This window comes from Charadrius vociferus, unplaced genomic scaffold (genome assembly GCF_000708025.1).
Source record: "Charadrius vociferus isolate BGI_N301 unplaced genomic scaffold, ASM70802v2 scaffold32, whole genome shotgun sequence".
Classification (NCBI taxonomy): Eukaryota; Metazoa; Chordata; class Aves; order Charadriiformes; family Charadriidae; genus Charadrius; species Charadrius vociferus.
This window is the reverse complement of record NW_009647856.1, coordinates 10797400-10823867: the sequence shown is the minus strand read 5'-3', so window position 1 is coordinate 10823867 and position 26468 is coordinate 10797400. Positions and strand designations below refer to the sequence as shown.

General features: G+C 46.1%; 1 protein-coding gene across 1 annotated transcript in view; it reads left to right on the top strand.

Annotated features, from left to right (window-relative positions):
* Positions 1–26468, top strand: part of PLXNA4 (plexin A4) — a 443814-nt gene that overhangs the window by 282110 nt on the left and 135236 nt on the right. The window contains exon 4 of the mRNA XM_009882970.1: positions 5863–5963. Coding sequence (XP_009881272.1) covers positions 5863–5963 — 101 coding nt within the window. The remainder of the gene's footprint in view (positions 1–5862; positions 5964–26468) is intronic.

Genomic DNA, 26468 nt, shown 5'->3' with positions numbered 1-26468 from the left:
GCTGTGGACATCAAATCTCTCTATATCTCTCCTTGCTTTATCTCTGCTCATGGGAGCGGCGTGTGATTGTGGCTGGGAGTTTGCTCTGTCAATGCCGAAGTAAAGACATCTCTCACCAAAGATGTACAGGAGAGCTTGGGGCTGCGAAGAGGAGAGGAGGAGAAGCAGCACACACACAGCTGTAGGTGGGAAGCCCTTTGTGAACAAGTATATTAGGACAGGTAATTTACCCTGCCACACAGCGGGACATTGACCCCCAGTTTAATTATTGTGTCATTTGTCCTTGACAGCTACTGCTGCTTCCAATTAACTCTCCATAATTAAAGCCTCCAGTTTTCCAAGTATGTAAGCATGGATTTACTGGGAAGAGTGCTACAATGAAGAGGAAGAGCTTGGAGGTGTCTGATGAGAAATGACATTCTCTGTCCCAGTGGGACTGGCAAGTCATTTACTTATCATGCTGGAGTGGCAGGCTGGAATCAAACCCAGATCCTCATCTCTGTCCTTGCAGGAGCATCTCCTCTCCCACTCATTTGACAGCATCTACATGTGTGTGAGTCCCACTTCTTATCAGTGTAACTCAGATGTGCTTACACTCCCTGGGCTTTTCTTTTCTGTGTTCCCACTTTTTTTTGCTGAGTTTGCAGGTCAGGTGTGTGAGGCACAGGGGCTCAAACAAGACAGAGGAATTCAAAGTCCTTTTGTCCATAATTCAGGCCAAATTAAAATTGGCATCCTGGGATGCCCTGCAGGTGACCGAACATCCTCACTGACTCTGTTACGGGTGCAGAATCTGGTTCCACCAGTGGTCTCTCAGGTGTTTTTTGCCTTGCTCTATTTAATAAACTGTATTATCATGAACACTCTATTCAAGGCTTTGAAATCAAATAAGCTCCTCTCTTAATCTTTCTGCAGTTTTTCGGGGCTGGCTGAGTCTTGAAAGATAGCGGCATTCACAGAACCCACATGGCTTGACAGAGTCACTGTTCAGTGTTTTGGAAATGTATCTTTTGACTGTCAGGAAGGAAATTGGCTACTTAAGATGCCTTTTTGTACATTTAAATTAACTTAGTCCATCAGACTGAATAAATCCCGCTGCTGTATTAACATCCAATTATAACAGCAGAGATTGAGCAATGATTCACGTTTTGACCAGAATGTTGGCAGTTTAAGGGGAAAAAAAAAAAGTAATGTATATTGAAATAAGAAAGTCAAAAATGGGAGCCAGAAAATTATGACTGAGCACATAGCAGGAGCTTTTGTGAATATATAATGGCAGAAGTGGGAGCCAAATTTCTAACAGGATTAGCTGTTACTGTCTATCAGATCCAAAAACCTCAATCATTTTGTTTTAAATGACTTTCTGTAACTCATTCATACTAGAAATAGAGGGTGGAAGTGAGGCTGGGATCTGGAGAAGCTGCAGTTTGCAATTTAGGCTGGATCAGAGGTGAGGACAGCCCTGATGCTGTGTGAAAAGCCCTGAAGTCGTATGTAGCAGGTGAGCTCGGAACTGTACGGCAGTTTGCAGATTTTGCCAGATTTTTCAAGATGTCCTTGTGAGCCAGAAACTCATGAATGATTTCTTCGGGGACCTGTGAATGAACGTGTTGATGAAGTGAAATATCTTTTCAAATCCTGCTGCAGCTACGGCAGCTGGACCCGCTCATCATTTTCTTGCTGCCCTTGAGAAGGACATCAAATTCACTTACCGCTTGTCTAACCCTGGCTTGGGGATTGCGTCTCACCTTGGACGGCTGTGAGTAGGGGATGGTTGAGATGGTGATGCTGCCTGAGGGATACAGGTCGTGACACTTTGGTCTCCCTTATTCAAGCACGGTGCTAGTGGTGGGGGTCCTGGGTCTTTCACACTGCCCACTGCACAGTAGTCATCATGGAAATCCAGTGGTGGGCTGGCTGCTTTGGAAATGCTGCCTACCTCAGAGATGATCAGAGATCTTCTGTCCCTCTGGTCTGCTATGGACAGAGCCTTGGAAGCATAGCACCTCCTAGATGGCCATCAGGTGTGTGGATAGGGATCCATAGGAACCTTACCTTCATTTCTTCAATATTTCAAAGAATCCAAAGTCTAAATATGTTGTACTTAATAACTCATTGTTCAAAAATTAGCTCTCTCTTGGGCTTCTTGCGTGAACTTGCTCAGATCTCTTAAGCCCACATCTTCAAAGACATTTAGATAGCACCTACTTCAGCTGCAGGAGACCTCACTTTCAGCCTCAGCTTTCATTGATAAAATCGGGGCACGTGCTTCATCAAATGTGGGATTTAAGCCCTTAAAACAACAGCAGTCTCTTCTTACATCCATATATTGCTCGAGCAGAGTGAGGACAAAATACCAGTTAAGCTGTGACCACTGCAGGAATATAAATGACTCTAACCTGGCTCACGGTGCCCCAAAATGAAGGACACCTTGCTTTTGTTTATCCTCTGTCTGCTGAAATCCTGGTTATATATTTGATGCACAATGGTGACTCCAGGTTCCACCCCGATGGAAGACTCCTGGTAGGGAGCCTCACCAAGGTTGGGAAATGACCTTGACAAGTTTGTTAGACTTTCCAAGGATGGAGAAGGGGTGGAAGGAGTAATCACAGTCTGGTTTACAATGGAGATTTCAACCTTCAGAGCTGTCTAGGCCCTTCGTCGTTGTGAATAATGGCAAGGCACTGTAATTGGGAGGTTGCATGGACTTTTCTTTTTCAGATATTTTAGGGGCAGCATAAAAAGCTGACTGCTCCCAGGGGGCACGGTCAGTTCTCAAAACTTTCAACTTGGAAAGCTGAGCTGAATTAATTACAGCTTATGTTCCAAAGGAAAATAAGACCTCTGATGTGCCTTATTTGCTTGATGTTCTTTTTCTTTTCAGCTGACGACCCCTAGGTGGCTTTCCTTTCAGTTGCAGCTCCTTTGTTTTTTGTAGTTTCTTTCTTTATTAATTAGAAGGTCTGACACTTACAGCCCAAGACATTTACCAGCGTGGTGCAACTTTAATTAATCTAGCAATAAAGCTACTTGAGGTGAACTCGTAAAAGGTCTCATATCAGGAATAACACGTAACAATGTGAGTGGTGACACACATGTGGCATGTGGCTTGGTGAAAGCTCCTACTGCATAGCTGTGCTCTCTGGGACAGTGACACAATTAAGGTGTGCTCCTACACAACATACAAACTATATCCTATAAGAATGAGTACCCTAAATATACTGAGAAGGAAGCATGTCTGCAGTGATGAGTATCTGGATTCCCAGTAGGTTCCTTCTGCCTCTGACTGCAGCTTGGATATCCTTTGACAGCTAATTAAATAATAATAGTAATAACAACAACACCACTACAACCTACAGAGACCACTTTTTCTCAACTCTTTTTGTAGCAATTTGCAGAGAAATAGCAAATTTCAGTCCTCTAGGACTCCTTTCCTGTACATATATCATAGTCACAAGTGGATTTGACCCAGAACATTCAGACTCAACATCACTAGATGTCGGAAAAGTGCATATTCTGACCTAAACTTAACCAAGGCTCACTTCTATAAGACAGATGTAAACTAGCTCAGAAACTGAGGTTCAGAAAAACTATCTACAGCTCATGAAGATAAATTGAGCTGCACCATATGTTAAACTGAGGGTAGCTTGGATAGGAACTGCATAGCTAATCCCAACTGTGTTCACAAATTTCTAATTACAAGGTGGAGATTACACAATCAATTGCATCTGGATTGAGGAAGGGCCGATTTACAGTCTTTCAAAGCTGAATTATCTGCCTTTTCTGCAAGTTCTCTGATGTTCACAGTGCAGGCATGGTCCAGCTAGATATAATCAAGGAAAAATAATTCACAATATATTTTTCTCAGGTGGGAAGAACAGGTGGGGATGGCCAACATAGGAAATTATAAGGTCTCCACCCCTTGATGTTTTCTTGTGAAAAATTGTATGTCTTTTTGCAAGTTGAATAGAACGATGACTATTAGATTCAACATAAGTCTAGTTGGGTGAAATCCTGGAGCATACAACTTATATTTGATGAACAGTTGATACCTTCTTGACCTGAAGCTTAAGGAAGGTGGAACAATTGCATTCATGGCCAAGGCATCTTACCTTTGAAACTTCCTGATACTTACAGAATTTTGAATAATTTTCTCCCTGTTTTGATCTTCTCATTTTTGTTGCTCTGTTGTCTGTCCTGATTATGTTCTTACGCTCATGACAATAGATTCAATATGAGAAAGGTGGCTTTGTGTGTTTTTTTTTCCCCTTATATTCTCCCTTTTTCAAGAAAATCTTTCAGTAGCCACAGTTGGTTTGTTTGGGTGACTTGACACAGGCAATGATGCAATGGTAAATAAACCCCATCATACTGCTATCCAAAGCTTTCTAAAGCTACTTCCACCTGCCAGAGGTAAAAATACAGATTTTTAGCTTTTGCTCATACACTATATACTACCACGTGGGGTGTCTGTATAGGGTTTAGGAAGAGAATTTCTGATACAAACAGAAACGGTCTTCATAAATAGCTGGAATTTTATCTGATATATACCTATATATAAAAGCCAGCTCTTGGTTCATTTACAGATGCGATCAGAATAAAACTTAATCTCCCACTTCACAGCTCAAAACTCTCTTGAATGTTGCACCAAGTAAAAAATTGTCACTAGAATCCAGGTGTATTCCTTCGTCATTTGTCACGAGTAACTGTTCTGCGGTTTATTGTTGGCAGTTCTCAGTGGTGTTTCATCAGGATAATACCGCGCTATATCATCTGAAGGACTAAACTCTCCCTGCTGACACGAGCTGGGGTGAAGGCACTGTCAATTGACTGTATATTATAGAAGCTCTCTGAAGCTTATTCAATGGAAAAGAGACTATCAGGTCATTGGGCCCAAATTGTATGTTTGTCTTCCAAAGGAGTAAGGGGATTACACAACCTAATAGGAATCAAAAGGCTCTGGTCTGTTAGACAGGACATCAGGGAGTGTCTTCTGTCTTGGAAATCTCTGGCTGAAATACTTTGATTAAAAAGGAAGAAAGAAAGGAAGGAAGGAAGGAAGGAAGGAAGGAAGGAAGGAAGAAAGAAAGAAAGAAAGAAAGAAAAAATAATAAAATGCAGCATTTTGGCAGATGTTTCGGGTCCACCTCTAATGCCTTCTGATTTGCAAAGTCAGGGTGACAGCAAGCTCATCCAATACCCAGGCTGGCAGCCTTTGTCCTTTTCCTGCTGGGGCAAACCTCTCCGGGGATGGGACAACTGTTAGTTAGAAAGATGCATGGGCAATGGGGAGTGGAGATAACTCTCTCCTGGGACTTGTGGGGATGGGGGAGGTCGTGGGAGGGAGACAAAGACATCATGAGAGCTCAGTTCTCACAGGAATCCAGAAAGCAACAGGATCCACAACCACAGCGGAGGAGAGTGTTGAAATCCAGTGAGTTTAATTTGCTTCAGAAGATCATGTGTTGTTTAATTGCCTCAAGGTACCAGGTCACCACAGTCTGCACACAGCCTGCCTGATTTGCTGATTCCCTGTGAAGCTGTGCAAGAGAGGTCATCTGGCAATGAAGTGTGAAAGGCCGTGGGGAAGAGGGGAAGGCCACAGGGGAGGTGCTCATCTCAAAAGGGATTGCACCAAGTTGAGTCCTGATCTGGGCAGGGATTGCACCAGGTTGAACTCTGGGGCAGTCTGCAGCCACATCCCTCTGTCTGCCCCAGGCGTGCCGAGGTCTGCAGGAATGTCTTTCTGGGAGGACAGGCAGCAGAGGAAGAGGACAGGGAGGGTGGCACCTCCGTCAAGTCATTATGGGCATTGCAGAGCCCTGTGTAAAGCCTGACAGGTTGTCCCCTTTCCTCCTGCAGCTTACTCGGGTGCCCGTGGAGTCGTGTAGCCAGTACGAGACCTGCAGCGAGTGCTTGGGCTCAGGCGACCCTCACTGTGGATGGTGTGTTCTTCACAACACGTAAGTACCTGCTGGTGTTTTCCACTGTCCCAGCTCTGCTTTCCCCCCAGCCATCTTCTCTCAATGTCTGTGATGACATGACATGGCAGAGATGCAAAATGCTGTCTCCGTCTCTGGCTGAGGCAGGTGAGCCAACGACTCATGCAGACATGTCCAGCGAGGTAGAACTTGTTGGAGGAGACTTTGTTTAACCAAGAAGCATTTGTTGGATGACAAGGTCTCTAGGACTTGTTGGGGGAGACTTTGTTTAACCAAGAAGCATTTTTTGGATGACAAAGTCTTTAGGACTTGGGGGAGACTTTGTTTAACCGAGAAGCATTTTTTGGATGACAAGGTCTCTAGGATTTGTTGGGGGAGACTTTGTTTAACTAAGAAGTATTTTTTGGATGACAATGGAAGAGAAGGGGGGTAGACACTGGTCAGATCTCCTCAGCCGCCTGATCCACAATCTGCTGACTGCACCAGGAAAGCATCTGTCCACCCTGATGCGCTTTGACTCAAACTCTCCAACAGCTCTTCTCTGGGTGACAATTGCCTTCTCATTTCCATTGTGTAAGTCAGTTTGGTTCTGACTATCAGCCCGGCTCAGACACTTGTCTCAGCGCCTCAAACTTTCCACTGCTGACCTGAACCTCTCCTCTTTCAGACTTGTCACGGTCTCCATTGCCCTTAGAGAGGAAACAGGTCCCTGTGAGCATCATGAGGTCCACTCCAAGTTAGATTTCAAGAGGACCTTATGGTTTGTGTGATTAGCATGGGAAAATGTCGACCCTGAAGTTGAGTGTTTGTCCTCTGTGGGTCAACTCAACTGGGCCAAATGGGCACAAATAAACCAAACTGCTCATTTGGCTTATCTGGCCAGGATGCTGAGCAAATTTTTCTGTATCCACACCCCTGGACTTGTGTATAACAGGCCAAGAAGGGACCTCAGCTCACAATTTCATTATTTAACAGTACTGCTTCATCCCGTGGCTTGGAAGGAACAGTGGATCCAGGTGTTCTCAGGACTGGGACATTAGTTTATTGGCTTTTTAATGATGCTATTGATCTTGAAGTTTCCTTGCTGTAGCCATCACTGCCAGTGATCTCCTCCTGCAGAGACCCCTCTGCCAAAGCTGTGGAGAGGGAGGTGTCAGGTTGGCTGAGCTCCTGGCTATGAGTGGCAGGGTGGTCTCATTTGCCAAGAAGCTCTCAGCAGAGACAGTGGTTGGAAAATGCATTGGATCTGTCTAACCAAACATCTCCAGCTGAGTGTGGCTCTGCAGGGTGCTGTCACTCCAAGTCTCACAGTGTCCTTGGCAACGATGGAGGGTTTTTCTGATGGACCCTGCTATTGCAGTGTCTGTCCTCTCCTGCTGAGTTCACCTCTGAATTCTTCCTGTTGCATTGAAAACTATCCTGGTGGAGACAGTGATCCAGTTGAAGCAATCCTCTTTGCTACCTCTCCTTTTAGGAACAGAAGAAAAGGGAACAAATCTGCATCATATTCCAACCTTCTGCGGATGATCTTTAGCTTGTGTGACCCTCATCCAAAGCCACAACAGTGTGCTTAATTTCACATCAGATCTAGGTGAACTATCCTAAAACTTGTCAAAAAGTGTGACTCAGGCTCTGGAATAGTTCAAGGGATCCTTGGCAAACCAGTTCTGAGTTATGATCTAGTAGGTGTGAAACCATGAAATGTTCACCCTGCTGACCTGAGGATATTTCCAGTTGATATACAGCTTTATAGTATGATTCTATCTCATCTTATCCTGTATCCATCCTAAAAAGCACTGTTTGTTTTGCTGTCAGTGGAGGGATAGCACGGACCATGTGCAAGCAGTATAGGAAAGCATCAATTTGGTCATTGATTGTACCACAACAATCCTCGATATTTAATCTCCTGCCATCCATGGTCAGTGGCAACAAGCCATCAATACATCCAGCAAGAAATCCCCAAAAGGAGAGAAAAGGAGCAGATGTGGCTGCAGCAGCTCATTGTGAAGGAGTCAGAAATGTGATGGCTGTTGGCGAGTGAGGGTGGCAGTATCGACTCGATTAGAACATGAAACCCCTGTACAAACTCAGTCCTTCAAGGACAAGTTTGGCCTTGCGGTCTGAACCTGGTTGACAGCAGGATCCCCGTGCCCTCCTCCCTGTAGTCATTTAACCTCTGTTGCTTATCTGAAAAAGAGGCACCTCTTATTTACGTACATTGCAGCAGGGTCACTGAAATTAACTCCCCATGGATTTTTTTTAAAGCAGTTGGAAGTCATATGTTACCAAATCGCACTCCAGTCTGTTCCTTTCCCCTAGTTTCCACTGCAGTAAAAAAAAAAATTGATTTCCAGTGCTAGTTTGGCAGGGGTCTTCAGTACAACCTCAGGTGTTCCTGTCCGGTCTCAGTTTCCTCTTCCTTTAGGTAGCCCTGAGAGCAAAGGAGCCAATTACATCCCATTCAATAAGGTCTGGCTGTGCAGAATATCCAGGGTCAGAGTGCCATAATGCTGAGTCCCTCATTAGCATTTTTTGCACATCAGAACCCCTTAAGATTCACTTTTCCTCATGTGGGATGCATCGTCAACAACTCCTGCATGAGGATCTCTGGGGAAATGTGCCATAAGGATTTCCCCTCGTGAGTGCTAATCCCCCTCTCTTCCCTCCCAGTCAGGGATCCCAGGGGCTTTGCGGTGCACAGCTGAATCATAGAATGGTCCGACTTGGAAGGGACCTTAAAGATCACCCAGTTCCAACCCCTCTGCCATGGGCAGGGACACCTTCCACTAGACCAGGTGGCTCCAAGCCCCATCCAGCCTGGCCTTGAACACCTCCAGGGATGGGGCAGCCACAGCTTCTGTGGGAAACCTGGACCAGTGTCTAACCACCCTTAGAGTAAAGAATTTCTTCTTAATACCTAATCTAAATCTCCCCTCTTTCAGTATAAATCCATCCGTGCTGATGTGGGAGCTGTTTTGTGGAAGGGATGGGAGAGGCAACCAGGCTGTCAAAGACCTGAGGCAGAGTGGTCCTGGAAACCAGATTGCCTGTGGGCAAAGCCATGCCTTTCACTTACCTTTCTCCTCCAGTTTAAACCATCAAGAGGAACACTGGCAGACAGGTGAAAATGGCCCGATGGGGTATAGCATCTATCTTTTTGTCTCTCCCATGTGAGTCTCCCTTATTTTGGGATTTGCCCTTCAAGGGCTGATGCAGACCCTTTTCCCCAGACCCCCATTTCCAAGCCACCCTCAGCTCCCAGCACGTGAGAGGTCTTGGGGATGCCTGGGGACAGCTCTCCATCCGTCATCTCACGGTGGAGCTGGGCTGTCTGCAGGCAGGGCAGTGTGCCAGGGCTCAGGAATCGATTTCCACGGCTCCACTGTCCTAACCTTACACCGAGAAACTCGAGTCCGCTGAGAGAGAAAGAGACAGACAGACCCACAGACGGCTGCAGGAGAAAGGCGGGGGGGGGGGAGATTGATTGGCTTCTGCCCTGAGAAGAGGAGAGCCGATATAGAACAGGTCACCGGAGCTTTTCATCCCTGTATCTTTAGCCCCGATCTTGTCCCCCCCCCTCCCTTTCTCTCCTACAGCTCAGCTCCCCTCCTGGGCTCTGTTCAGGCCTCTTTAGGCGGCGATGAATCATTTAGTTGGTGTAAATTGAAAATGTGGCGCTCGGTTGCTGCATGGGTCTCCAGGGGAGGGTGAGGGGCCGGGGTGGGAGCGGGAGGGGGAGGAACTAGGCTGAAAAGCTAATAGCTGGCACGGAGGCACTCGGTGCCTGGTCGCAAGGTCGGGGCAATGTCACCAGCTTGAACTGGGGGCTGCAGAGAGGGATGAGAGCAGAGCAAAGTTTTCTCCAAGCCTGAGGTGAATTGCAGCTTCCTCCTGTGGCAGATGCAGCGGTGTCCAAAGATGGCATCCAGCATCTGGCTGCCCCTCCAAACCCCGGCGAGTTTCTTCTGTCTCCGTTCATACCCAAACTATTACCCTCCTCTACCTCCTTTCTCCCTCATACACAGAGGGGCAGAGACAGGGGATGCTCTTTGCCCCCAGAGGATGGATAAACCCTTCTGCTGCCAAATGAGCGCTCACCATCCCTGCCTGGCCCAGCACAGGCTCCAGAGCAGACATGTACAAGCACTGATCCACGTGCACGTGGTGACCACATGTGTTCTCTGCCCTGTACGGGTTGTGCTTAACACCCCAGCTGCCAAAAGAATGGATATTTGGGGCAGAAGAGCAGCAGTACCCATACAGGGAGAGGCAATATTTTATAAAGGAGGAATATGCTGACCTTGCTGGGTGTAGAAGGGACCTGTTCCGTGCTCTGTTGTGGCTGCCACGTCTAGATTTTAGCTGTGCTGCCTCATTTCATCTTCACGTAGCTCCTGTCTAATTCTGGGATGAATTGTCGAACACGCACAAGGTGTCCTTAAGGGAGGTTACAGCCCCTTGGCACCAGCCGCCTCCTGCTCTGGGATCTCTCCTTGTTGTTATGGGGACTCCTTGGCCACCAGGACATAAGTTGCAATCAGAGAGGAAAATACTCCTGTTTTCCAGGAGGACTTGTGATATTTCAAAACTTTTTTTTTTTCCCCAGCTTGTAGCGGGCCAATTATTTTTTTTAATAAGAAGTGCTCTTGAAAGCTGTTTTAGAAGGGGCTGATACCATTTAGTAATTGGAGAATGATTCATTTAGACCTCAGAAGTTCTTATTTGGGGATTTTATTTCAGATTTTAGTAAATTGCTTAAAATTTAAAAAAAATAAAAGTCATTCTGGTGAAGCATTACTTTTTTCTTTTCTGTTTTTTTTTTTTTTTACTTTTTTTTTGTCATTAAAATGAAACATTTGGGTATGTGTGATTTCGTTCTCCCCCAGAAGTCTTTACCAGCTCTAGAGACTGAGCAAAGGGGGCCATCAACAAACACGGTTGGTTTGGAGGGACTGACATTTGCTGTGGAGGGAAGAGGATTTGTTTAGGTTTAAGCATCCCCCGTCTGTCCTACTGTGGAGGCAGCAGAGCCAGGATTGGCTCTGCTCTCTGCACTCCTCTGCTCATCTGTGAGGAGCTGCACAGGTCCTTTGTGTGTCCTTATGGCACACAAGAATGTCACCTACGAACCCACGCTGGCTCTGCTGGCTTTACACCCCAGTTGCACCCCAGTTGCAGAGCGCACCTCGGGAGAGGGCCTTCCTGGAATCCCATGGGAATAGGATGCAATGACCTCTTGTAGGCTTCCTTCATTCCCATGAATGAAGCAATGACGGAAGGCTTTTAGATATGGGCCATACCAGCCACCTTCCTGGATCCCTTTGGATCTGGGTTAGTCAAGGGGTGACCAAAATCTAGTACGCACAATTACTCAGGGTGAGCTGACCATGGATTAACTGGGTAGCCGCAGCAGCGAAGGTGGTCTTTATGGGATGCTTGAGAAGCCATATGAGAGTTTTTTGGTTTCCCCACAAAAGAACAGCCCTGTTCGCAAAGGGTTTATGCTTTTTTCTGGCAGCACACACCTAACCCAGCATCTGGGATGTTGCCTTCCATGTCTTCCTGCTTTCCAGCTTTTCCCATCTGCCTTGCAGCTGCAGGATGCTTCTGTATCCAGAAATTACAATTCTCATTTCTAACACGCTATGGAGGTAAAAAGGCACTTAATCAAGTTGTTTTCTAGGGAGCGAGGGATTAGTGTGGAGGAGGAGGGAGGTTTGTTATCCATGCTCAGACTCATTGCCAGATCGGGGAGGGGAAAAAAGGAAAAAGTTACAAAGTGCAGCTCCCGCTGTCTCGCCTCAGCAGGTAACCCGATGCGATGCTGCTTGCAGAGCCTCATTGATCGTCCCTGGCTTTAACTTTCTTGGTCAAAGTCTTCTGAATCACTAGAGAGTCTCGGGTAACCTAAGCCGCCTACAGATGCTGCAATAAGACCTTTTTTGAAGGGTCTTTTGCTTGCTTGACTTTCTGCCGTCTGAAAGACTGTGACTCTCTTTCAGGCTGAGGTTTTTTTTTTCTTTCTTTTCCCCTTCATCTCCTCTCTTTTCCTTCCCAGCCTTTTTGCTCTGCTTGTGCAGGGGAGGGAGGATATCTCAAGCGCCGCGTGGGAAGGGGCACTGAGAAGGGCTGTATGGCTCAGGCTTCAGGGACCCAGCAGGGCAGGAGGGTGGAATATCACACCCAGTCCTGTGCCACTCCAAACTCTAACAGATAGTGAGAAAAGAGTGATTTGCTGATTCCTGCAGGGGCTTGTCATCCTATAGACCCTCAGCTTCCATTACAAGAAAGCGGGACCTCAGCTGTCCCTGCTTTGTACTCCTCGTGCTCTATTTCCCAGGGTGCAAGCCGGAGTCCCTTCACAAAGGTAGCAGTTTACAGGTGGTTTGCATTTGTTTGGCATGATGTATAAGTCTTTGCAATCATATCTGGGAGCTTTTCTTATAGGAAAAGCTTTCTGTATCCTTTCCTGCCTTAGCATAGTCTTGCCATAAGTCAGCTTTTGGTGCCTTAAAATACCTGGGAGACCCTCTCCATGTGAAAGGTACATGACAATCGTCCTAATCTTAATAAAGGTGGATCAGCCACATGAAGAGCTAAAGGCTTCTGGCTCAAACCCTACATTACCTTAGAAACTTGTACCTGCTGGGCTGATGTCCCCCATCAGAGGGGAAGCTCAGAGCTACTTCAATTGCTGTGTTCAATACCCCTGTGTGTCTGAGGTATTTGGGGACATTTGTCATTACAACAGGAGATTGCCATATATATGCTGTTTGTACACAATGGGGAAAAAAACATAAGTGATGGGGCAGGGGGGGGGAGTAATCACAGGAAATTTGAGATCTTTCATTTGGTTTGAAAGTCTCCAATCAGTTGATTGGCAGTGTTAGCACTGCCGGTCAATGGTGGCAAAGGTAGGAGTGAACCAGCTGTCAAGTTGCCTTGTCTCCAAACACTGCTTGGTTTGACTCCTCCCCGGTCACAGCTGGCGCTCACACAGCTGTGCACATGGCCTGTGAGCCTCTCCATCTGATAGCAAGGGAAAGTGGAGTCATCTTCCCACAATTGGCCTTGGCACAGAGTGATTCCCACTTCTTCTCAGGTAGTTATCGAAACTGGAGACGGCATTTCAGCCTTCTGCACAGAGGGAAGCGCACAGCAGGGGGGCTCCGTAGAGTGTCATTGGCCCATTAAAGCATTCTGCATTGAGCCCAGATAATCTTTAATCTGTCTGCTGAGGTATAGCTAAAGTACCCATCATTTCACACCTAGGCATTGCCTCTCCTTTGGAGCAGAGGAAATAGCCCCAAATGTGACAGCTCTCCAATGGCCTTTTGAAATGAGATCGGGGCTCTTAGTCCAGAGAGCAGGAGGAAATTCTTGGGACGGGGAGCATGCCTATTGATGGTGATAAAGCCCCGAGTGAAACAGAGGCCTCTGGGAATCCCATTTCACTACAGATGGGTGATGACATTGAATAAACCTCTCTGAACCAGCCCTGTCCCTTTGAGACGAACAGCCCATAACTAGTCCTGGAGAGCCGACCCATCGCTGTAGGTGCACATTGTGCGTCTAGCACTGCTGATGTCCTTCCATTCCCTAGATGCCATCATGTCCCTTTTGGGAGCACTTTTGCTTCTCTGGCCTACCAAGAAGTGCGGGGCAGAGCTGTGCCCTTCACAGGTTGATTATCTCAGTGGCCGTGCCTGCCTGAGGCAACTTGGGGACAGCACTGGGCACTGTGGACCGTAAGACGCAGGCGTGTGGTAATTGTGTTTTGATAACAACCTTCTTCCTTGATTAGCTTATTTTGCTAGAGGGCAGTGGGGAGGGGTTGGAAGATAATTAGTTTATGCAGTGAGTTCCAGCAGAAGCTTTCTCCTGATGCAGCTCTGTGAGTTAGGTGCCCTACTTGGGATTTGTCTCCACCACAGAAATGTTAGCAGCTCAGGTTTAGCATTGCAGAACGTTCAGCCTTTGCGGCGAAAGATCTCTGGGGTTTCTTCTTCTCTGATGTGAAACACCACACAGTTTGCCATGAGCTGGGACATGCGTCTCATGTGCTAGGACATGCAATGGGAAAGGGATAAGGGTGTTTGGTAGTACCTGGGGACCTTCTAGAGGACCTCCGGTATGCTGATTCCCTGACAGGGAATCCCTTCGTCATCTCAGCATCACCCTTGCTCTGGGACACTACGCACTGATTGGTGGCATATCTAGATATCCCACAGTACATATCCAGGGTAACAGTTAGGGAGGGAACAGGGACGGGGAAAGCTGTATGACCACCCTGATCAGCTTAGAAAGTTTGTCAGATGTGCACTGGAACTGAGATGCAAAGTTGCAGGGGCTGCCACAGGGAAGAAGTATACCCTGACTAAGGTTATAAAGGGGAGGTTGACAGAGCCAACAAGGAGATCTGGGTATGGAATGGCAACATAAGGACTTAATTCAGGTGCCTAAACAAAGATGTATGGAGAATGTACAAGGAGAATTTGAAATATAGGTTTTTTTTTTATTTACACAAGAAGTCAATTCAGTTGCCCGTCCATGCTGGTTGCTGCAACTGGAGTGCCTGAGGTATCTGAGATGTTCACCTGGGGCTGGTGAATATGGAGACCCATTCTCTCTGGAGAATAAGATGAGCACCAGCTGGGTTCCTGAAGACATCTCAAGTGACATTAGAATGCTGTATGTGGGCAACAAAATAGAGCCTAACCCCAGCTTAGGATGTCCTCTCCCCACATATTCTGGGGGTGGCCACAACCTAGCTCTGGGTCTTGCAACTTGACCACTTTCACGCCTCCCATGAATTTTAAAGTCCTTCAAGGTCCTAATTTGCAATAAAGCAGGGCTAGGGTTTCCTGCAAGATTGTGCCACTCTCCAGAGTAGACCCAGTGATGATATATGGGTGGTTCGGGAAACTCGGTCTCAGTCACGGAGCTGTTTGTTGGTAATTGCTCTCTGTCTTGCTGTCGGATGCTCCCTGGTGCCTCTGTGGCCAATGATCTGCCAATGAGGGAAAATGGCACGCCAGACGAGCTCTCCCCGGGGTGGGGGTAAGTCTGCCTTCCACTCTTTCTTCTGTGACATTTCATCATCCCCGACCTATGACAAGTCTCAGAAGGGAACAGGGGGAGGGGCAGATCAGCAAGCTTTTCCTCCTAAGGAAAAGCACAGCGAACCTTTAAGGTATTTCTTTATCCAGACTCACCCTCTCCACGCATCTGCACACTCCTACCCATAAATACACGCCACCATCTTCTGTTGCATGCTCCCACATTCGGTGACCTGCCACCAAATATCCCCGTGTGCCACCAGGACATGTGTCTCCAGCCCCTAGCTCTCCCTAGTTCTCCCACACCCCGCCGCACTCATTCCCCCGAGTGGAAGTGAAGAGGTAGATCCTTTCCCAGCTGTCTTCTGTACCAGGGAGACTTTATCTCCCTTCCCTTAGTACTGTGGTCCTGGGGGCGGGTTGTGCGAGTTCACAGGAGCTTCTGAGGTTGAAGCTAATTATCTCATCCTGCTGGGGGGCTTTTATTTTAAGTTAGTTTTTTTTCATTGTGGGATCCTCCTTGCTTTGCTATGACCATAGTCTCTTCTTCCTATCCCCTGCAACATACATATTTCTTTTATTTGGTGAGTGGATCTGAGCCACTCATCATTCTGTTTTCTTGAACATCTTGTCCTCCATCGTTTTCCACTTCAGATATGTCCTTCAGCAGCTTTTGAATAGCATACCGTCAACAGCAGGAACCATCTACCAAGGCAGACGCAGATGTTTTAGCTCCATGAATTACAGGAACCAAACAGCAGCCTGATCTCTGGCCTTGTGGGGAGATGTACAAGTCCGTCCCTCATGTAGAACACAACAGTCAAGTAAAACATCTTGCAGATGAACCCCTCCAGCTGCCCCAGTTATAAAGAGCAAGCCTGGGTGTCAGCTGGCTGCAGCTCTCTGCTGGACTCACCAGCGGAGGTCACCCACAGAGGAGAGCAGGGAAAAATAACACATTGCCAGGGCTGCGGTTATACAAGAGATGAGAGGTAGATCAGGACATGGAATATTTCTTGCCTCCTGTTCCAATGCCCAATAGATTGGACCAAATTAATTTCTGCCAGGGGTAACGGATACATTTTTAATAGAGTCTCATCCCTGGAGCCAGATCAAGACCAGAGTGGCTAATACGGCTGGATGCAAGAAACCAGGATATTCAAAGAAAACACGTTTTCTTGCCATCTTCCCACAAGGGAGGACACATTCACAGGGAAAAACAGACACACTGGCTGTGAATTTCTTCCGCCACTGGCTCGGGGCTGTAGGGATGTGGGGCAGCCCCACTGCAAGGAGACATGGCTGGATCCTGTAGTACAACATCCACCAGCCCCTGGTAGGGAGACGGCAGATTTCTGATTATTTTCCTCCACTGATTGTTTCCCTGCCTAGGAAGTTGCACTGGCAATTAACATGCCTTTTTGTTGATTATCTTGTGGCAAAGACTAAAGAGAAAGTCGGGGGCAGAGAATTACATCGAGGAGGAGCAGAAACGCTGAAGGGTCTGCTGGGACAGAGTGGAAGAGCTGGAGGAAGATTCTGCCTAACCTGGCTAAAGGGATTTGAGAGATTGTGAATAACATGAGGAAGTGGGAATCGGTGTGGGCTGAAGGTCTGATGCAGTGTTGTAAAACAATATCCGAGACAGTTTCTGAGTGGGGAAAACAAGTCCTGGACCCCTTGGTACATTTAGAAAGGGATGCCAGCGTGATCCACGGGTTACAGAATTTTCATTAGGCAAAAGACAGCAGTATTTATTTCCCTGATCTGCTATAGATACCTTGTGTGGTTTCTTGTCTCAGCTGCCAGTGAAGAGAGAGACTTTTTCTGAACACATTCACTGTAACCCTGAGGCGTTTAAGGCAGTGTGGGGTGAATTGCCCTCTGGAAGTGCCAGTTTCGTTTAGTAGCTACTGGGGAGACCTAAATGACTGTATCAAACAATACCCAATCCTTAATTTCCTTGTGTTTTAGCCCCTCGTTTGTAGGACAGGAGTAACAGTTCCTCACCTCACAGGTGGCTGTGAGGTCCAAAGCCTTAAAGCCCTTTGGACATAAGTGGCTTGCAGAAGTCCTGCATGGAGCTAGACTTGATGACTGCAGGGCGCCAGACAGCACTGGCTATAAAGCATGACGATAATAATTTCATCTCACCAGCGGCTGAGTAAGTTTTGAGTTTGTTTAATTAAAGGAAAAGGAGCCTTAGCAGACACGACAAGGTGCAAAAACACTGTGTGGTTCCTTGTTTAACCCAATGAACGTACCCAAATCACCCTGTGCCCTTGTCTGGCTGTTAGAGCAGAGGTGGCACCAGAAGGGTTAAGGCAGCGAGGAATGAAGAAAAATCTTGCTTCTCCCTCCCCTATCTCATTTCCAATGCCTCCTGCCCCTCTGGCCCCAGGCAGTAGAGGAGATCTACATTTTAATTGAGACATGTTAAGAAAATAATCTCAATCTAGCTCACCCATGCCTGGAAGGCTTCTCCCTTCTTAGCTTGGTGCAGATGCTAAGTGCATTTTTTTTTTTTTTGGTGGTGGAGCACGGGGGGGACATTGGTTACGTGTCTGTTTCTCTCCTGTTTCCATCCTTGCTTGATTCCTAGGTCTGGGGAGGAGGGCATAAGGCTGGAGCTGTCAGGAAAAAGTAGAGCAGAAAATGGCAGGACATCATTGAAATCTTCTCCCTATATAGTAGTGGCATGCAAAACCTGTCCAGGATATGCCCCAAGCCATGCAGAGGTACTGCAGTGTCTGCCGGCTCTGGGCCCTGGCCCTTGAGGACCTTGGGAACCCAGTTTTCGCAAGAGGCTGTCCTCTGGTTCTGGTTTCCTCCTCTCTCCCCTCCCTCCAATCCTCAGTAGCAGGAGTAGAGGGGAGTCTGAGATCCTTCAGATTTTTGAAGTGCAGCCTTGCTTGAAGTTGGATGGAGAAGGAAAGGGGGTGAAGTGAGACCTCTCTAGTCTCTCATTTATATTAACTAGTTCTCACTTTCATGGCTCAGGGCCGAGGTGGGGAGATGACCACAAGAAAACTGGACTCCTTTTGTTTTGTTGCAGGCTGAAACCTTCACCACAAAGAGGTACAAGTTTTGTCTGCAGACTTTGTCAGCTTCAGCAGAGGCAAAGGAGACCCATGAGCGGTCCTTTCCCTTGGCACCCCAGGAGCTGGGAACAGGCAGCCAGAAATGTCCTGCCTCCAACACCCGCTTGGAAGGGACGTGTTTGCCAGCCAGCCCTGCCAACTGAGCAGTGGATTATTTTGCGCAGGGCAAGGGGGCAGGATTTCAGTTCAGATAACACTTTGCTGTTTTGTCGGTTCCTTGTCTCTCAGAGCTTGCCTGGCCTGATAAAGTGTTATCAGAGCGGAGCATCTCAGTCAGAACCACCACTGAGATGCAGCTGGGCCAGAGGTGGCTTTTCTCAACTCCTTTCAGGCTTCCCTGGCCCTCTTCCATCCAGTGCCTCTAAAGAGCCAGCCGGTTAATAATGGTAGGAGGATGACGTTGGGATGCTTGCCAAGAGCTTTAGCTCTGTGCTTTTCTCAGGGACAAGAGAAACTGCAACCGTGGATGAGAGCAAATCAAGCTGATCCCTTCCTTATTTTCACCCAGTCCCAATCCTGCAAACAAGCTTGCAAGCAACTTTGAGTCTATGAGTAACTCAGAAAGTAGAATGATTTTTCCATCTTAAGCCTATTGTCTCATAAAATTTATTTTCAGGTATGGATCTGAATTCTGCAGTCTTTCTGGGGAGGATTGTTGTGCCAAAGCTCTAAGGTACATCAGGATCTCAGTATACCTACATATGAATGCGATTTTCTGCATGGTAGGGACTTAATTCTTACTAGTACTTTTAGGGCAACAGTGAGCCTCTGTTCTCTGCTCTCAAGGACCGAAAGTAAAAAAAAATTACCTTGAGGATTCCCCTCTGGCTTTAACTGATGGAGGATCTGGAGGGGTTGGTGAGAAAGGAAGGAGAGCCGACACATAGCATAAGGTCATCTGGCCAATTGATAAAATATCATTCCGCTGCCTCTTGAGCTGCTCAGGAACACATCAGTCCAGTTATTGAATGTTATACTTAATCTTCTATTGATTGGGGTGAGTTGGAGAGGACAGCCTTCCCCACTCTCCCCATTTCCAAATTAAAAACTAAAAGGAGAAGTAAATGCTTTGACTTTTCACTCTGCCTGGATGTTTAGGGAATTTACGGTTAATAAAAAAAACCCAAACCATTAAGAGTGAAAACATGAGTAGAATGAATTATAGCAAAATCAATTAATACTAACAGTATCTATTAAATATTGCACTCTGGAGCTTTATGGGAGTACACTGCTGCTCTGGTATGATCATGACATCATTAACATAATATAAAGAATCAAAAAATCAATAGCTTGCTGAAGCCCAAAATTAAGGCCAAGCAGTGTTATACCATATCTTTAAATATCTGAAATAGCAACTTGTCTCTGTCGTGTCAGAACTATTTGCAGATGAAACACCTCTCGGGAAAGTAGATGGGAATTCATTGGCCTGCCTGTCACTCCTGCAGCTACGCGCCTTGGGATACTTGGCATGAAGGTTAGCTCACTTTTTCCAACAGCATGGACGTAAACACAGAAAGTCTGATCAGGGTTACATTGGCACGTTTAGTGGCACAGAGTCTAGTTGGAGGTCTGTAACAAGTGGTGTTCTTCAGGGGTCAGTACTGGGTCCGGTCCTGTTCAATATATTCATCAATGACCTGGATGGAGGGATAGAGTGTACCATCAGCAAGTTTGCTGATGACACAAAACTGGGAGGAGTGGCTGACACACCAGAAGGCTGTGCCACCTTACAGCGTGACCTGGACAGGCTGGAGAGTTGGGCAGAGAGAAACCTTATGAAGTTCAACAAGGGTAAGTGTAGGGTACCGCATCTGGGGAGGAATAACCCCATGCACCAGTACAGGTTGGGGGCTGACCTGCTGGAGAGCAGCTCTGTGGAGAGGGACCTGGGAGGCCTGGTGGACAACAGGATGACCATGAGCCAGCAATGTGCCCTGGTGGCCAACAAGGCCAATGGCATCCTGGGGTGCATAGGTAAGAGTGTGGCCAGCAGGGCAAGGGAGGTCATCCTCCCCCTCTGCTCTGCCCTGATGAGGCCACAACTGGAATACTTCTGGGCTCCCCGGGTCAAGAAGGACAGAGATCTGCTGGAGAGGGTCCAGCAAAGGGCTACGGAGATGACTAGGGGACTGGAACTTTTTTGTTATGAGGAACGGCTGAGGCACTTGGGTCTTTTTAGTCTGGAGAAGAGAAGACTGACAGGGGATCTTATCAACGCTTATAAATCCTTCAAGGGAGGGTGCCAGGGGGATGGGAACAGTCTTTTTTCAGTGGTGCCCAGTGACAGGACAAAAGGGAACGGGCACAAACTTGAACATAGGAAGTTCCATCTAAATATGAGGAGGAACTTCTTTCCTTTGAGGGTGGCAGAGCAGTGGCAGAGGCTGCCCAGAGAGGGGGGGGAGTCTCCCACTCTGGAGCCATTCCAAACCCACCTGGACACCGTCCTGTGCAACTGCTGGAGGTGACCCTGCTCTGGCAGGGGGTGGGACTGGATGATCTCCAGAGGGCCCTTCTAACCTCAACCATTCTGTGATTCTGTGTTTCAGTTGGAGGAGGGATGAAGAACCATATAGTAGTAGTAAATAAAACAATGCCAGGGGATGTTATTAGGCACTGGAAGACAACTACATATGCTGCAGTTACTAGAATATAGTTTGGCTTGGGCCAGTTATTGCTCCTTCACATAATTCCTAGACATGTTTGGGAATTAAATGTGTCAGGGAGGATTTCCACTAGGTGTTTTGGAGGTTAATAGAGTTTAATAACATGAATGTGATCAGACTGTGTCATTTGGCCCCAGGATCAGGGAATGTTTCCTAGTATTGTTTAATATACTAATGGGATGTAGGCACAGCTCTCAATTGCAAGTAGACAGTAGGAAGGAAATCCTGAAGGAAAGGCACAAGCTATTAAGACAACAGGCTAAAAATCAAGACTTTTTTAGAAGCATTTTCTCAAATGCAAAACCGGGCACAGAGGCAGTGTTTCAATGCACAGTTAAGAAAACATAGTAGGAAAAGTTTATAAGGAGTAAGGAAACCTTTCCAAAGAAAGGGCGGCAAGGAACGAACCTGGCTGTTGCCAGTTAAATAAAAATTAGGGGAGAAAGAGGTTTCGAAGGTTGTCTAAAAGTCAAGTCATAATATACCTTTATCCTTAAGAAATGGCTGGATTGGAACTTGATAAAATTCAGGTAAGAAACAAAACAAAACAAAAAAATCAGCCCCAATAAATGCCCCTTTTAATCAGGACACGTGAAAATAGGTAATCAGACAAAATTAAATATATACTTGCTCCTGTGCACATGCTAATAGTCTGATTTAAATGAAGATGCTAATAGGATACACAGCCTAAAACCTTGATAGAAGGAAGCTGATCTGTGACATAAATGACATAGGAACAATAGAGGAGGCCAAAATGGTGAAGAAAGGGCTTTTATGTTAAAGAAAATGTAAAATCAAAGAAAGAAAATAGGGTCAATCAGTGCACGATTGACAAGGTATCCCTAGGGAAGGGAACGGTGTTAAGGCTGGTTTATTGACCACTTGAAAATGGTGAAAGCGACTCCTACACGCTGAGAGAAATCCAAAAGGTTGGGAGGGCAGAAAATGTGGTAATGAGAGACTTCAAGTGGCCTCATATGCACCAAGCCAATGTCACAACACTTGAAACTCATACCCCATAAACCCGCTAAAAAAGAAACAAATCTGGGCTCACTCATAGGATTTACTTGCAAGAGTCGCTGCAGGGCACGACTATCAACACATTGCTCTGTAACAGTGACCACTTGGTCCTCAAATTTAGTGTTGTGTAGAAGCAAAACCAAATAAATGAATAAAAATTACAGTGAAGTTCAACTTCAAAGTGGAAGCAACAGAAAAACGAGGAAACTTGTTAAAAGGAGCAACCACAAGGGTAAAGTGGAGACTGCATAAAGACATCATATGTAAGAGGTTTACTGTGAATTTATATGACCTATGAAAAAAGACCTGAAAGACAGTAAAATTTAAAAATGCTTGCATAAATAGCAAGGTGAAGAGACATTATTTAAACCTGGAAGTTGTACTCAAAGGAAAAAAATAATAAAAAAAGATCTCTATCGCATGAATTGCAAAACAATTGTAAGGCAGTCCACATAGGAAACACATTGCGAACCTCATAAAAATGAATGATTAAAATTTAACAAGGTGCCTCCGGAAGTTTACTTTCTAAAGGGCACAAGCTGTCTGAAGTGTCTGCTACTAAAGGTCTAGTAAAAAGTGATTTTAGAGCATAAAAGTGATAGTCCACTGAACAATCCTTAAGAAACTCTGATACGAAATTGCCGCGTTATTAGATCTGTTGTATACTTCATTACTTATACTGGCCTTGATACTGAAGAAATGAAAGGTGGAAACCATATCATTTTTTTCTTTTTTTAAGTTGGACTCATGAAGCGTCCAAGAACTAGAATCCAGAAATCTGACTTTTTTTTACCTGCCAATTTGTTTGAACCATGATTAAGAATAGACAGAAAAAAACCCAAACATATGACTTGCTGGGGAAGGGAGGATGGGTGTCACAAGTCAATTATTGTTCTTTAAATAAATCAAAGTCCATGTGATGTGGTTAATACAGAGGAATTCATACTTTTCCCACAGCAAGCAATTTAAAATGTGCTGTCATGGGACAGGAAGAAGAGTCTTCTGATAGATTAGTAACTAGTTCAAAGATGGGAAATAAAGATCAGGAATAAAGGGTTATGATGGAGGAAGGGAATACCCAGGGGGGTCCCATGGGAATCTCTCCTGAGGGTGTTTGGTGTATTTATAAATTAGCTAAAAATGGGTAAAGAGTGAAGCAGAAAAGGTTACTGGTGGTAGAGTGGTTTTCAGGGTTGTCAAAAGTAGAAAAATCTTCAAGGAGTTGTAGGAGGAATATACAAACCTGTCAGGGTAACAAAGTGTAGCTCAGGGCTGATGCGTGAAGGGTTAACCAAGAGCGGTAGCAGGCGGCTGTACCTTGAGGTGTTCCGTGGCCGGCTGTAGTGAAGGAGGTGGTGAAGTCAGCCTGGGTAATTCTCCACAAACCTCAAACAATACATACAATGCAAGGCATGTTTTGGAAATGAATGGAGAGCACAAGGGAGAGTATCATTACGTGGCGATCCGTGGTGCTCTCCCATGCTGCGTACACTAGGCACTTTTGATCATGTAGAGTTAAAATGAATATAGTCAACCCAGGAAGGCGGTGGGAAGTGTGGGAAGCAGGAACACGGGTTTCTAATGATCTTTGTACAAGGAGAGATTGTATGACTTGGCAATTTTCATCTTAAAGAGAGATGACTGAGAGGGCTATAATACATCCAGACAATCATGAGTGTAATGAAGAAAGTGAATAGGGGATGATTACTCACCATTTCTCATAACACAAGATCTAGGGAACTTTATAGGAGATTATCAAGTGGAATATTAAAACAAACAGAAGAAAGGACATTTTCATATAATGTATCATTCATCTGTGCAACATTTTGAAGCACATTATGGAGGCCAGAAACACAACTGTCTGGAAAGCAGTTAGACAAATTAATGAAAGGAAGATTTGTTGAGAGCTGTTCAATACAATGACATCACTGCAGGCTCCAGGTCAGGCAGTGCCCATGTCACTGCTTTCTGGCAGCTGGGAGTTTAAACCAGGAGAAGTTTCACTCTGTAATCTCTGTTTTATTATTTTTTCCACCCAAGTATCTGTTACCAGGGTCAGAGACAGAACGAATGGCTACGTGGATATTTGGGCTGTGCTTTTACACATTTCTATGACCCTGTGTTTTCAAAGGCCTCTCACCATGAGTTAGCACATCTCTTAAATAAAGGTCCCCTAACCTGTAGTCTTATTACTTACAAATACTTAAAGGGAGGGTGCCAGGGGGATGGGAACAGCCTTTTTTTCAGTGGTGCCCAGTGATAGGACGAGGGGTAATGGGCACAGACTTGAACATAGGAAGTTCCATCTTAACATGAGGAGGAACTTCTTTCCTTTGAGGGTGGCAGAGCAGTGGCACAGGCTGCCCAGAGAGGTGGGGGAGTCTCCCACTCTGGATACATTCAAAACCCACCTGGACGCCGTTCTGTGCAACCTGTTGTAGGTGACCCTGCTCTGACGGGGGGGGTGGGACTGGATGATCTCCAGAGGTCCCTTCCAACCCTGACCATTCTGTGATTCTTTGATTCTGTAATTAGCGCGACACAGAGTAATCACAGTGCAGTTAATATAGGGTGAGCGTGACAAGTATTTCTGCCATGCCCATCCAGTCAGGATGTGTCTGAAAGCTCTTTGCAGAGACGTAGTTGCTAAACTGCTCTTCACCCTGCCCAGCACTCCTTGGAGTTGGATTTGGCTCCAGCGCGGTGTTGAAGCAAGATGACGTTTGGCAGTTGCCCCGTGCTGCCTGGAGCGGGGGCTTCTCTTATCATTCAGCCACCCTGTGGTCCCACTCAGAAACTCCATCTCCCTCTCACCAGCTGCGGCTTTTGTTGGACAGCAGTCCAGCGCCGGGCTGAATTGTGTTTGATTAGCTCAGTAACTGCATGAAGGGGAAGCCAAGATGGTTGCAGAAGCCTTTCAGCAGCAACAGCGGGGAGTCCAAATACCCATTAAAATGTGTGCTCAGCTCATCTCGAGTCAGTAATTTTTGCTGTCTCCCTCCATCTCGTCCTTTGTTTTCTTGCCTTTGATTGCAGCTGATGAAGTTTGTATCAGTGTTGTCATGGTGAGTCTATTATGAAGTAGTCTTTTCCCTGAGGACCACGCATCAGGATTCTGGTTTACTTTTAAAACTTTGCCACTGAGGCACGATGGGCAAGTGATGTTTCTCCAGTAGATCTCAGGTTCTCCATTCTAAAAAATAGTGACTCAAAAGTTTTAGTTCCTCCAGGCATGCAGAGAGGGCATGTACTGGATTTATTGATTTCCTCTGGATGTGTGATGGGTGATGCTTTAAGGATGGATTTTGAATGACAACTTTATCCGCTCATCTAAACGATTCCAGCGTGAGGTGTGTCAATGTCACAGCCACAAGCTGGTCTAAACTCCAACCTGCCAGTCATTGTGACAAGGTCGTGAGAGATAGGAGGGTGGAGAAGTTCCTGAGCTACACGCAGTCTTCAGGGAATTACTGAATGGATCCTTCTGGATCTGAGACTTACTTCTTCCTAGGTTTGAGAAATAACTGAATATCAATGTTAGTGCATCTCACTTTGTCATGTGAGAGCTGTGCCCATTGTGAGCTCTGGGATGGATAGACTGGTTAAGTTGGTGAGCATCCATTCTGGTCAGATTGGGAATAGAGGAACAGTTATTTTAACAAGGTGAGTTTCTTGTGCCAAAGAGGGATCTGCCTTGCTGCTGTTGTTGGCTCCTCTTTCACAGCTACCTCCAGACATTGACTTCTTGGTACCGAGGATCCCCTTTCTTTGCATGTGATAATTGCTAATGATTTGAGTGTGAAAGTAAGGATAGAAATATATAAGGTAAACACAAACTGAGACTGAGCTTTGTCTGAAGGGGTGAAGGGAAACTGGAAGGCATAAAAAAACCCCAAACAACCTGGTAGCAGGATAGAAATAGACACTGACTGCCCGCATCACCCAGCACCCTGCAGTCCCTGTAACTGGTAGCACAGACTTTCATTCCATGTTACAAGAAAAGTTCCCTATCTGCTCTGTGTTTCTCGAGATGCAGCATGATTATTGCTCCAAACCAGCTAAGTTTTTAAATATCTTTGAAGCTCTCTGTCTCTCTCTCCCCTGCCTCCACCCAGGTCCATGTATGTGTCTCTGTGAACGGGCACTATCACACACCCGATGTACTGATTTCTACTCTGAATTTGACAGAGCACGTGTCTTGTGTCTTGGGAAGGAACTAGGGCTCCCTGTGTCTGGCTGATCTTCCAAGTTCATCCTTTTCCTCCTTTGCAAGGCCTTGGACAGAAATCCCTAATACTTTCCTTTAAATATCAGTGTACCCATGAAATCAGAGGGAACGGTTCAAGGTTATTACAGAAACACAAGAGAAATGTTTGTATTTCAGGGGCTGTTTGCAGACCAGAGAGTAGGATACTGCTGGTTCGACTGATGTTGCTTTAGAGCAATGTCAACAAATCACTATCTGGGTGCTGCGCATATTTTAATTAGATATTGAATCATTGACTAGAAACAAGGCCTCCACACACATCTGAGGTCAGCATCCCCCACCCGGTGCGCCTGATCTGGCAGCTTCAGTGAAGGCAGAAGGTCTGTACCTGCCCGTGACCTTCCTCTAATTATTTGGAATCCATATTATGGACCTTGCTGCACAAGACAGCCAATGCCAGGTGTTCAAATTAA